The 12,309-nt window shown below is 43.1% G+C and overlaps 1 protein-coding gene across 2 annotated transcripts in view; it reads right to left on the bottom strand.

Annotated features, from left to right (window-relative positions):
• Positions 1-12,309, bottom strand: part of STX18 (syntaxin 18) — a 101,792-nt gene that overhangs the window by 81,577 nt on the left and 7,906 nt on the right. For both annotated transcript variants that reach the window (XM_061582864.1, XM_061582865.1), the window contains exon 2: positions 11,397-11,676. In XM_061582864.1, coding sequence (XP_061438848.1) covers positions 11,397-11,573 — 177 coding nt within the window. In that variant the 5' untranslated portion in view covers positions 11,574-11,676. The remainder of the gene's footprint in view (positions 1-11,396; positions 11,677-12,309) is intronic.

The raw sequence follows: 12,309 nt of genomic DNA, 5'->3' as shown, positions 1-12,309 counted from the left end.
CAAGTATGTATAAATCGAGAATGGAGTGGCCTATTCACAACAGCAGTCTTGGTTATCACCAAGCCATATGATAATAATAAATAATAATAAACTTTATTTCTACCCCGCCCTTTTCCCAATAGGACTCAGAGCGGCTTACAACTAAAAACAACACCATTAAAACATACAGAGTATATTATTAAAAAAGAATTAAACTATGAGAAAAATTAAAACCATAAAATATAGGTTAAAAACAGCAGACAATTTAAAATAATAAAATCATATAATGTAATCACCAAACCTATGACACTTAATCCTGGTTGTTCTCTATCCCAAATGCCCGTTGAAATAAAACAGTTTTTACTTGTCACCGGAAAGACGGCAAGGAGGGAGCTGATCGCACCTCACTCGGAAGGGAGTTCCACAGCCTAGGGGCAGCCACCGAAAAAGCCCTATCTCGTGTCCGCGTCATATGAGCTTGTGAAGGTGTGGGGAACACAAGAAGGGCCTCACCTGAAGATCTCAAATACCGGACAGGTTCATGTAGGGAGATACGATCTGTCAAATAGTCTGGACCTGAGCCGTATAGGGCTTTGTAGGTCAAAACCAGCACTTTGAATTGTGACCGGAAACAAATTGGCAGCCAGTGGAGCTGTTGTAACAGGGGAGTTGTATGGTCCCTATAACCAGCCCCAGTTAGCACTCTGGCTGCAGCTCTTTGTACCAATTTAAGTTTCCGAACAGTCTTCAAAGGCAGCCCCACGTAGAGCGCGTTACAGTAGTCTAAGAGGGATGTAACCAAGGCGTGCATCACCCTAGTCAGATCAGGTAGCTCCAGGAACGGGCGCAGCTGGCACACCAGTTTTAATTGGGCAAATGCACTCCTGGATACAGCAGCAATCTGGGCCTCCAAATTCAAAGCTGAGTCCAGGAGTACACCCAAACTGTGAACCTGAGACTTCAGGGGGAGTGCGACCCCATCCAGCACCGGTTGAATCCCTATTCCCTGATCTGCCCTCCGGCTGACCAGGAGTACCTCTGTTTTGTCAGGATTTAATCTCAACTTGTTTGCCCTCATCCAGTCCATCACTGATGCCAGACACTGGTTTAGGGCCTGTACGGCTTCCTTGGCTTCAGGTGGAAAAGAGAAATAGAGTTGAGTGTCATCAGCATACTGATGGCACCGAACCCCAAAACCCCAGACCTCTCCCAGCGGTTTCATGTAGATGTTGAATAACATGGGGGACAAAACAGAACCCTGAGGGACCCCATAGGTCAATGGCCAAGGGGTCGAGCAGGAGTCCCCCAGTACCACCTTCTGGGTTCGGTCCTCCAGGAAGGATTGGAGCCACTGTAACACAGTGCCCCCAAGTCCCATCTCGGCAAGGCGGCCCAGAAGGATACCATGATCGATGGTATCGAAAGCCGCTGAGAGGTCCAGTAGAATTATGCTAATTTGAATCCTGTAGCGGACTGTAGATATTTTTCATGCAGTCCTATTTTCAGTTTTCTTATTGAGAAAGTTTGGTTTGTTTCACAAAACAGGTATTGAACTATAGTGTAGCTAAAAAGAGAGTGCTATCACCTAGGCTGCTGTTGGGAGTGGGTCACTCACGTGGCTCTACAGATACACCAATGCTTCTTATTGAATGGCCTTCTGGCCCCAATATTTACATTTTCCCACTTTCCTGTATCCATGTCTGTGAGTAATCCTCTGTCAACTAAGGAAAATGATTCAAAAATAGTTCTGACCCCATCTTTGGAAAATTTTGAGAAAAAAATTAAGACATTTTTATTTCAGTCTGCTTTTAATTAACTGATGTTTTTATTAATTGCCATTTTTGATTAATTACTGCAGCATATTTTTATATTTTAGATTATTATTATTACTATTATTATTATTATTATATACCATCATGGGAAGGCTACAGTGCCCTAAAAGATAGTATCAATAAATATAATAAATAGAAGGGCTGCAGCCCATCGCACTTCCAAAACGGGGAGGGTATGCTTGCTATGGCAAATGGATTTGTGGACCCTTGCATGACACTCTGTTGGAATAAAACTGTAAGGCAGAAAATACTAAAAATGATATTTCTTACAAGAATCTATCTGTCTGATGTTCAGACTCTAAAAGAAGACAAACATATCTTGAGAGCTGGCACTTAATTATGAGATTTATTACTGAAGAATGAAAATCACAGATTGCCTGATGAGTTTCAATAAAAATCTTCTTTGAGGAAAGGATTGCTGATATTCTGGCACCTTGCTCAGAAAAGACAACAGACCCTTACTCATTTGAAAGGATCGGTGACATTAAAGATCTGCAGTTTGGTTAAAGTTTACTATGTATGATGCTATAGACAGTATAACGTTGCACTTTAGTTATATTGCTTTGCCATGGTAAAAACAAAAACCCATTGGTCTACATATCTACCACACATCCATACAAGCTTTATCTCTGACAGAGGCATCAGTTTAAAAGAACGTAAGCCATCTTTCAGATTCTTCTTAACAAATTCTTATAAAATTCAATGGAGGTGGGGGAGGCAGACACTGTTTCACAACCATTGCTAATAAAAGTAAAATCTGGGACACCTGCAACTGATGGCTAATATTTTCTATAGTTTTCAACCCATACAGACAATTTTACTCTTAACAGTATTTATTTTGTCATTTCCCAATGAGAACTGTCCATTTCATCTAAAAGCATCAAAGGGCAACCCATATTAGACTGTCTAAGGATACTTCTGCCCCTGTCTTAGCAAAATAGCTGGCTTACAGTAAAAACATAAAACTATAATGAAATAAATAATAAAAGCCTTAATAAGAGCAATACATCTAGCTGTTAAAACCAAAGTTAAAACCAGATAAACTCCCAATACAATTAAAATCCACTAAATATATTCAAGAACAGGACAGAATTTGACTGTACCCTGATAAAAACAAAGCCACCAGATAAACATGGCTACAAAGAGAGTTCTGTAGTTTGAGCACATTATTAAAATGGTTCCCTCTCTGCAGCCACACTCTGATGCCCAAGGGAAGAACCTCCAATGAAGCCTTTTTTCCATCATTCATATCCATAGCAGGAAAAAATTAACCTGACACATTTTTGTGGCAGGCTGCCATTAAACGTAGAAACAGTAAAAAAGGAGATAGAGGGAGTGGAGAGAAGGCATAATTCTTCTTTTGGGAGGTGTGACAACTGAACAGGATTAAAATTAGTTTACATTTGTAGCGTCGGCACATTATTTGCACAATTCTTCACTTTGAGTATAATAAAACAAGCAAATAAAATTCCATGTACATGGCCCATATTTTAGAAAGAGGACATATAAAACACTAGCCTCTTGATATCTTGATATTCTTGCTATACCTTTTAACCTGTGACAGATCATTTTAATGGCACTTCAGAGAGTTGGTTATGGTTATAGCAATCCTGCTTATCCAAACCTCATCTTTAATATATCCAAGCTAGCAAAAAACTACTAGACTGAACTTAGCATTTCTAAATGCTTGTCCTGCACACACATCCTAGTTACTTTGGCTGACTTCAGAAGCACTCCCCAAGGGACTATTAACTAATCTGGAACTTAACCGGCTATTAAATAAGGCAAGCTCTTTAGTTTTAAATGAGGTTCTGACATAAATATATTGTTTCTTTGCCATTGTCCTGCAAGAAGTTTTACATATGGAAATTATTCCAATAAATAAAATAGATGTGTGTAAATACAGTATCAACTACACCAATATCAATAAGTATGTTGCTTTAAATGTATTTAAATTATCCCATGAGGAAGAACACAAGAATAATGTTCTATGACCTCAGCGATGAACCTAATTTATAAGAACTAGCTTCTCATTAAAATCATGAACTGAAAGATGAAACCGCTTTAACTTCTTAGGCTTAATGTCCATGCTTAATGTCTCTGAAGAGCATAGTTAATTAACACTAAACCTGCTATGCTGGAGACACACATTCTCTTTCCTATGCTCTTAACTATAATTGTCACTAATTAAAATAAACTTTGTAAACTTAAAGCGAACATGTTGCAATATCTCAGTTCCTCTGGAAGTTAAGATTATCAAACTAATACATGACCATACTTTAGCAGTTCTGGTTACCCATCCGTGTTTTAATCCGTGTTGCCATAATCAATTCGGAATTTCACCTAGGCAAGTAAAGGGGCTTGGCTACCTCCAGGAGCCAATTGTGTTTCTATGCTGGCCAGGAACAGGGCTATTTTGCTTCCTCCCCGCCCAGCACAGAAACCATGCAACCTGGCAGCAGAGAGAGAGATCATGCCATCCTTCCACTGCCATCCCACTCCATTTCTGTGCTAGATATACAGGAAACAGAGCATGTACAGCATAGAACCCAAGAGGACAGGCAGTGGGAAGAAAGTGTGCTCCTTCCCTCCACCACCAACCTATGTTCCTATGGTAGAGACACAGCAGGCATAGAAAAGGGCCAGGCGAGCAGTTTGTACCTCAACCACCACTTGATTTCTACGCCGGATGCACAGGAAGGTGCTTTGCCTCCTCCCTGTCTAGCACAGAGATGCATCCTGCTGGTGGCAAAGGATGGAACAGTCTGTGCCTCCACCAACAGCCTACTGAACTTCTATACTGGGTACTTTGCCTCCTCCATGTAGTAGGCAAAGTCTCTTCCCACACATTCAGCAAGCTAGTAATGCTTGGGAGTTAATTTAACTAACAAGATTTTAGTTTCTCTACAATTGATTCAATTTCTGCATTCATTTTGACATGGAAAACTGGCTCCCTGACAAGGTAAATACCTGATGTCATTATAAGAGGGCAAAAATAGTCACTAGGAAAAACTAAGGGTGCAGTCCAACTCATCTTTCTGCCAGCCTGGGTGAAGTTACATGCAGTGGACCCCCAGCTGTGCTGGCAGGCTCCTAGTACTGCTGGACTCTGCCAGCAGCAACCCTCCACCACGGCGGCGCCGGAGGTCAGCCAGGGACGGCCAGCCCAGCAGACAGAGGGTCGGCGGAACCCCCAAAAACAGGGCATTCCGGGACATGGACTTATTCAAGATCCTCCTCTCATTTGGAGCACTCCACCAGGTCCCAAACTGCCCAGAATCTTTGCCGGCCAAAAGGCCGATGGAGTAAAAACATTTCCATGGTGGCCCACATACAACACTTACTCCTCGGGAGGCCTGTTCATGGGAGCCGGCATTTCCTGGCCGGCTCATGCACGTGGCTCCCGACAAGCAGGCATTCAGCCAGGTCAGTGGCTCCTGAGTGGGAGGAGGATCCCACAGGCCTTTCCACCAGCTCCTCCTCCACTGGCCCCCATTCTGCCGGCTTCCCATCATTTGGATTGCTCTGCCTGTAGGTAAGATTATGGTGCGATAATTCAACAACGTAAGAAAGGGATATGAAAATGAAGTCTTGTTGAGCTTGCAAGAAAACTATCATCTTGTTGAGAGGCATGTTTTACCAATTTAAGGTTGGTCCTGGCAATAGGCCTGTGACCTTGCTTTCGACACACAACATAGCTACATGCTGCAAGAAAAGAGGAAGACAAACAATATTTCATACAAACTAACCATCGGGCAGATTATTGCAAGGTATTGGTAAAGAAGTATTCATAACTAACGTGATTTTGTAGAAATCTAACTTATTTTCAATTCTAAAGTCAAGCAACTACGTAGATCTCTCTAACATAAAAATACAGAACAGTCTTTCAACTGTATTTTAAATTTGCAAGCTATACTGCCTAGTGGTAAGAGCAATGGCATATACCTAACCACAAAGCAAGAATAAATTTGAGAGAATTCTCTATATTTATAATCAGGTTGAATTAGTAGCTGCAGTAGTACTTTTTATTTTACTGCAATGCCAACTCTGACTTCGAAAGCAAATGACATAAACGACTTCCCTTTAATCAGAACTACCTAATATCAAGTAGTTTAGTGCTTGGTTTTCTGTATGCAACTGTTTTACAAATTCAAATATAGGTACTAAAATAAGCATTAAGATCAGTTGTATACTCCACTGTGACTGTCTTGACCCTTTGCTCTAGTGCACGATATGTGGATCCTGCCCCTTTTGTTGGAGCAGCTATTAGCACTACTGCATCAGTAGAAACAGTCTACACAAAAAAGCAAAAGACACTATGAGAGTGTCTAGCACAGCATCAAGGGGCTGTAAACATAAGAACATAAGAAGAGCCTGCTGGATCAGGCCAGTGGCCCATCTAGTCCAGCATCCTGTTCTCACAGTGGCCAACCAGGTGCCTGGGGGAAGCCCGCAAGCAGGACCCAAGTGCAAGAACACTCTCCCCTCCTGAGGCTTCTGGCAACTGGTTTTCAGAAGCATGCTGCCTCTGACTAGGGTGGCACAGCACAGCCATCATGGCTAGTAGCCATTGATAGCCCTGTCCTCCATGAATTTGTCTAATCTTCTTTTAAAGCCGTCCAAGCTGGTGGCCATTACTGCATCTTGTGGGAGCAAATTCCATAGTTTAACTATGCGCTGAGTAAAGAAGTACTTCCTTTTGTCTGTCCTGAATCTTCCAACATTCAGCTTCTTTGAATGTCCACGAGTTCTAGTATTATGAGAGGGAGAAGAACTTTTCTCTATCCACTTTCTCAATGCCATGCATAATTTTATACACTTCTATCATGTCTCCTCTGACCCGCCTTTTCTCTAAACTAAAAAGCCCCAAATGCTGCAACCTTTCCTCGTAAGGGAGTCGCTCCATCCCCTTGATCATTCTGGTTGCCCTCTTCTGAACCTTTTCCAACTCTAGAATATCCTTTTTGAGATGAGGCGACCAGAACTGTACACAGTATTCCAAATGCGGCCGCACCATAGATTTATACAACGGCATTATGATATCGGCTGTTTGATTTTTAATACCTTTCCTAATTATCGCTAGCATGGAATTTGCCTTTTTCACAGCTGCCGCACACTGGGTCGACATTTTCATCGTGCTGTCCACTACAACCCCGAGGTCTCTCTCCTGGTCGGTCACCGCCAGTTCAGACCCCATGAGCGTATATGTGAAATTCAGGTTTTTTGCTCCAATATGCATAATTTTACACTTGTTTATATTGAATTGCATTTGCCATTTTTCTGCCCATTCACTCAGTTTGGAGAGGTCTTTTTGGAGCTCTTCGCAATCCCTTTTTGTTTTAACAACCCTGAACAATTTAGTGTCATCAGCAAACTTGGCCACTTCACTGCTCACTCCTAATTCTAGGTCATTAATGAACAAGTTGAAAAGTACAGGTCCCAATACCGATCCTTGAGGGACTCCACTTTCGACAGCTCTCCATTGGGAGAACTGTCCATTTATTCCTACTCTCTGCTTTCTGCTTCTTAACCAATTTCTTATCCACAAGAGGACCTCTCCTCTTATTCCATAACTGCTAAGCTTCCTCAGAAGCCTTTGGTGAGGTACCTTGTCAAACGCTTTTTGAAAGTCTAAGTACACTATGTCCACTGGATCACCTCTATCTATATGCTTGTTGACACTCTCAAAGAATTCTAATAGGTTACTGAGACAGGACTTTCCCTTACAGAAGCCATGCTGGCTCTGCTTCAGCAAGGCTTGTTCTTCTATGTCCTTAGTTAATCTACCTTTCTACCAGTTTTCCAGGGACAGAAGTTAAGCTAACTGGCCTGTAATTTCCGGGATCCCCCCTGGATCCCGTTTTGAAGATTGGCGTTACATTTGCCACTTTCCAGTCCTCAGGCACGGAGGAGGACCCAAGGGACAAGTTACATATTTTAGTTAGCAGATCAGCAATTTCACATTTGAGTTCTTTGAGAACTCTCGGGTGGATGCCATCCGGGCCCGGTGATTTGTCAGTTTTTATATTGTCCATTAAGCTTAGAACTTCCTCTCTCGTTACCACTATTTGTCTCAGTTCCTCAGAATCCCTTCCTGCAAATGTTAGTTCAGGTTCAGGGATCTGCCCTATATCTTCCACTGTGAAGACAGATGCAAAGAATTCATTTAGCTTCTCTGCAATCTCCTTATCGTTCTTTAGTACACCTTTGACTCCCTTATCATCCAAGGGTCCAATTGTCTCCCTAGATGGTCTCCTGCTTTGAATGTATTTATAGAATTTTTTGTTGTTGGTTTTTATGTTCTTAGCAATGTGCTCCTCAAATTCTTTTTTAGCATCCCTTATTGTCTTCTTGCATTTCTTTTGCCAGAGTTTGTGTTCCTTTTTATTTTCTTCATTCGGACAAGACTTCCATTTTCTGAAGGAAGACTTTTTGCCTCTAAGAGCTTCCTTGACTTTGCTCGTTAACCATGCTGGCATTTTCTTGGCCCTGGCGGTACCTTTTCTGATCTGCGGTATGCACTCCAGTTGAGCTTCTAATATAGTGTTTTTAAACAACTTCCAAGCATTTTCGAGTGATGTGACCCTCTGGACTTTGTTTTTCAGCTTTCTTTTTAACAATCCCCTCATTTTTGTGAAGTTTCCTCTTTTGAAGTCAAATGTGACCGTGTTGGATTTTCTTGGCAATTGGCCATTTACATGTATGTTTAATTTAATAGCACTGTGGTCACTGCTCCCAATCGGTTCAACAACACTTACATCTTGCACCAGGTCCCGGTCCCCACTGAGGATTAAGTCCAGGGTTGCCGTCCCTCTGGTCGGTTCCATGACCAACTGGTCTAGGGAATAGTCATTTAGAATATCTAGAAACTTTGCTTCTTTGTCATGACTGGAACACATATGCGGCCAGTCTATGTCCGGGTAGTTGAAGTCACCCATTACTACCACATTTCCTAGTTTGGATGCTTCCTCAATTTCATATCTCATCTCAAGGTCTCCCTGAGCATTTTGATCAGGGGGACGATAGATCGTTCCCAGTATTAAGTCCCTCCTGGGGCATGGTATCACCACCCACAACGATTCTGTGGAGGAGTCTGCCTCTTTTGGGGTTTCGAGCTTGCTGGATTCAATGCCTTCTTTCACGTATAGAGCGACTCCGCCACCAATACGTCCTTCCCTGTCCTTCCGATATAGTTTATATCCAGGGATAACCGTATCCCACTGGTTTTCTCCATTCCACCAGGTCTCCGTTATGCTCACTATATCAATGCTCTCCTCTAAGACCAAGCACTCCAGTTCTCCCATCTTGGTTCGCAGGCTCCTAGCATTAGCGTACAGGCACTTGTAAGCAGTGTCTCTCTTCAAGTGTCTTTGGCACTTGTGGTTAGGCCTGTGGTAATCTTGCTCTTCTGAATTTATATCCTGTGCCCCTGCTCTCACAATGCCTACTTCTAGGCCTACCCCTTTTAAAATTTCATCATTTCTTTGGTTTTTATCCCAGGGGGGAGGTTTATTCCGAACCGGACCTTTCTCAGCTCCTGTCGGGTTTCCCCCCTCAGTCAGTTTAAAAGCTGCTCTGCCACCTTTTTAATTTTAAGTGCCAGCAGTCTGGTTCCATTCTGGTTCAAGTGGAGCCCGTCCCTTTTGTACAGGCCCGGCTTGTCCCAAAAAGTTCCCCAGTGCCTAACAAATCCAAACCCTTCCACCCGACACCATTGTCTCTCCCACGCATTGAGACTGCGAAGCTGGGCCTGTCTGGCTGGTCCCGCGCGTGGAACCGGTAGCATTTCAGAGAAAGCCACCTTGGAGGTCCTGGCTTTCAGCATCCTACCTAGCAACCTAAATTTTGCTTCCAGGACCTCACGGCTGCATTTCCCCATGTCGTTGGTGCCAACGTGCACCATGACCACTGACTCCTTCCCAGCACTGTCTACCAAACTATCTAAACGACGGGCGATATCCGCAACCTTCGCACCAGGCAGGCAAAACGCTATTCAGTCTTCTCCAATAAGGTTGTCATTGGTAAAGCTTTTAAAAATCTGAAAGAAATATACTTGAAGGTAGCCAACTCTGTTTCACACAATACAACTTGCGTCTGAATTAGGAATATTCAAGATAAAAGGAGGCAAAATATGCTCCAAAAATAGAGTATCATCTCAGCCAAGACAGGCCTCTATTTTGGTATGTTGGTCCAGACTCCATCTAGACACATTTAGAGCAGTTTCACTTTGTAATCCAAAACATATTTACTCTATAGTAAATTCCAATAGACTCAGAGGGACTTACTGCTGAGTAGAAATGCTTAGCATTGTAATGTAAATCCTTGAAATTAAATTTAATCATTGAACAAAATTCCTACTACGACAATCTCAGTACATAAATGCTGAGATACAATTTTTGCATTTTCTGGGAACACAATTCTTGCCTTATCATAGAATCACAGAATACTAGAGTTGGAAGGGGCGTATAAGGCCATCAGGTCCAACCCCCTGCTCAACGCAGGAATCCAAATCAAAGCATTCCCGACAGATGGCTGTCCAGTTGCCTCTTGAAGGCCTCCAGTGTTGGAGAGCCCACTACCTCTCTAGGTAATTGGTTCCACTGTCGTATGGCTCTAACAGTTAGGAAGTTTTTTCTGATGTTTAGTCAAAATCTGGCTTCCTGCAACTTGAGCCCATTACTCCATGTCCTGCACTCTGGGACTTCCAGATGAAGGTTTCATCTTCATGGGTAAAAAGAAAATTGCATAAGAGAAGAATTTTTTCTCCTCTCAAAACCCCCCCACACTGCTGTTCTGCAGTGATTTAGGTTACAAGCACATATACACTTACCTGAACCTAAGTACCATTGAACTCACTGGGGCTTACTTCTGGGTAGATATGTATTGGATTGCACACCTAGTGCTTTATAATCGTATACAATGTCATCACTAGGAAAAGTGAAAAAGGTGATCAGATCCACGAACAGTATACACCACTATACTCCCCTGTGGATCTGTGCCCAGGATTTAATGTATACCAGATCCTACCTAAGCTGAACTTCAACTCCTCTTTTCAGTGATTGGGACACAGGAATAAAGGAGCATGTACTGAGTGCCATTTCTTCACTAATGAACAACCACATGCACCATCACAAGGGCAGGCTTTTGAATTCAAGAGCAAGTCACCCTACCTAGCAGGTAATTCTAGAATTTAAGCCCTGTCTCTGCAATCACTGAACCCAACGTTTTTCATGGTACATATTACTGATATTTATTACCAAGGCAACACACTTAGTATTGCAGCCCGACCCTAAGCATGCTTGTTTATTCAGAAACAAGCTCCCAAAGGATTCAACTGAGCTTCTGCCCCTAGGATTGCAGCCAAATCTTAAGCATGTTTTCTTAATTTCAATGAAGGCGTAACTAGAATAGCAGCCTTAATTTTTTGTTTTCAGAGTTACACCAGCATATCAGGTAAAGTTTATCTATTTTTTTTTAATTATTGCTACGCGCCCGGAGGAGCGGGATCGGTTTCTATTAGTGGATTGTGAGACGCGGAAGACGCTCTCAGCCACGTTCTAATCCTTCCCTCCAGCCTTCACTCACCACTTCCCGGGCCCGGCTGGAGAAGTCGCCTTTAGAACGGAGACTGCTACCGCGCTTGAGCAGGAGCACATCGTCGCGGGTACTGTCGCTGCTGCTGAAAAGGACCCCGAGCGCTTTATTCCGGGTCTTCACCGTCTTCACGCTGGCCTTGAAGAGCAGCGTGATGTCCACCGCCATGACTGAAGCGGACGTGCCACTCTGCGTCCCTCCAGAAACCTTCCCCTTCACAACTGGGCTGCGTGCGAGGGTTCCTGGAATCAGCCAGGCGTCCGCCCTTGGCCTAGAAAAAGGAACGAGGAGTTGCAGTTTTAATATATCGTAGCACAAACAGCAACGGTTAACTGACTTGTTATGGTATAAGCTTTCGTGAACTACAATCTGCTTCCTTTAGAGGGTGTTATGGGTCCTTGTTTTTTTAAAAAAGCTCTTCCACTTTTTGCAGAAGCGGGAAAATCATTTCCTTATGTTTCCCCGTCCCCGGTGTGAGATGGCTAAATCTGGATTCAAAACCGTCATAGGCAGTATATGGGATTACCACGTCCCTCGAGGACACTCCAGTGCAGGTGGTAAGGCCCAAGAGCTGAAATATTAGGAGGTGGGATTTGCTGGATAAATGGGTGCGGTTGGAAAGAAACTAAGAGAATAGCAAAAGCTCTCAAGCCAAGAATAGCTTCGGTCTCATTCTCTGGATTTTACCCCCTTGAGACCTCAGAAGAAGGTTAAAGCCTGCATTTTTAAGTCAAATCCTAAGACTTGGCACCCATAACAATATACTTCCCAATATCCGACCCTCAAGAAAACAACAGCAGGTCATCACATTCATGCCCTGCTTTGTGAGCTTCACAGAAGCAGAGGCAGCACAACCTAGCACAGGCATGAGGAAGTTATTTCAGCCCAAGGGCCACATTTACTT

Source organism: Rhineura floridana, chromosome 9 (assembly GCF_030035675.1).
Source record: "Rhineura floridana isolate rRhiFlo1 chromosome 9, rRhiFlo1.hap2, whole genome shotgun sequence".
NCBI lineage: Eukaryota > Metazoa > Chordata > Lepidosauria > Squamata > Rhineuridae > Rhineura > Rhineura floridana.
The sequence above is the reverse complement of the archived record's forward strand: the minus strand, read 5'-3'. Positions and strand labels throughout refer to the sequence as shown.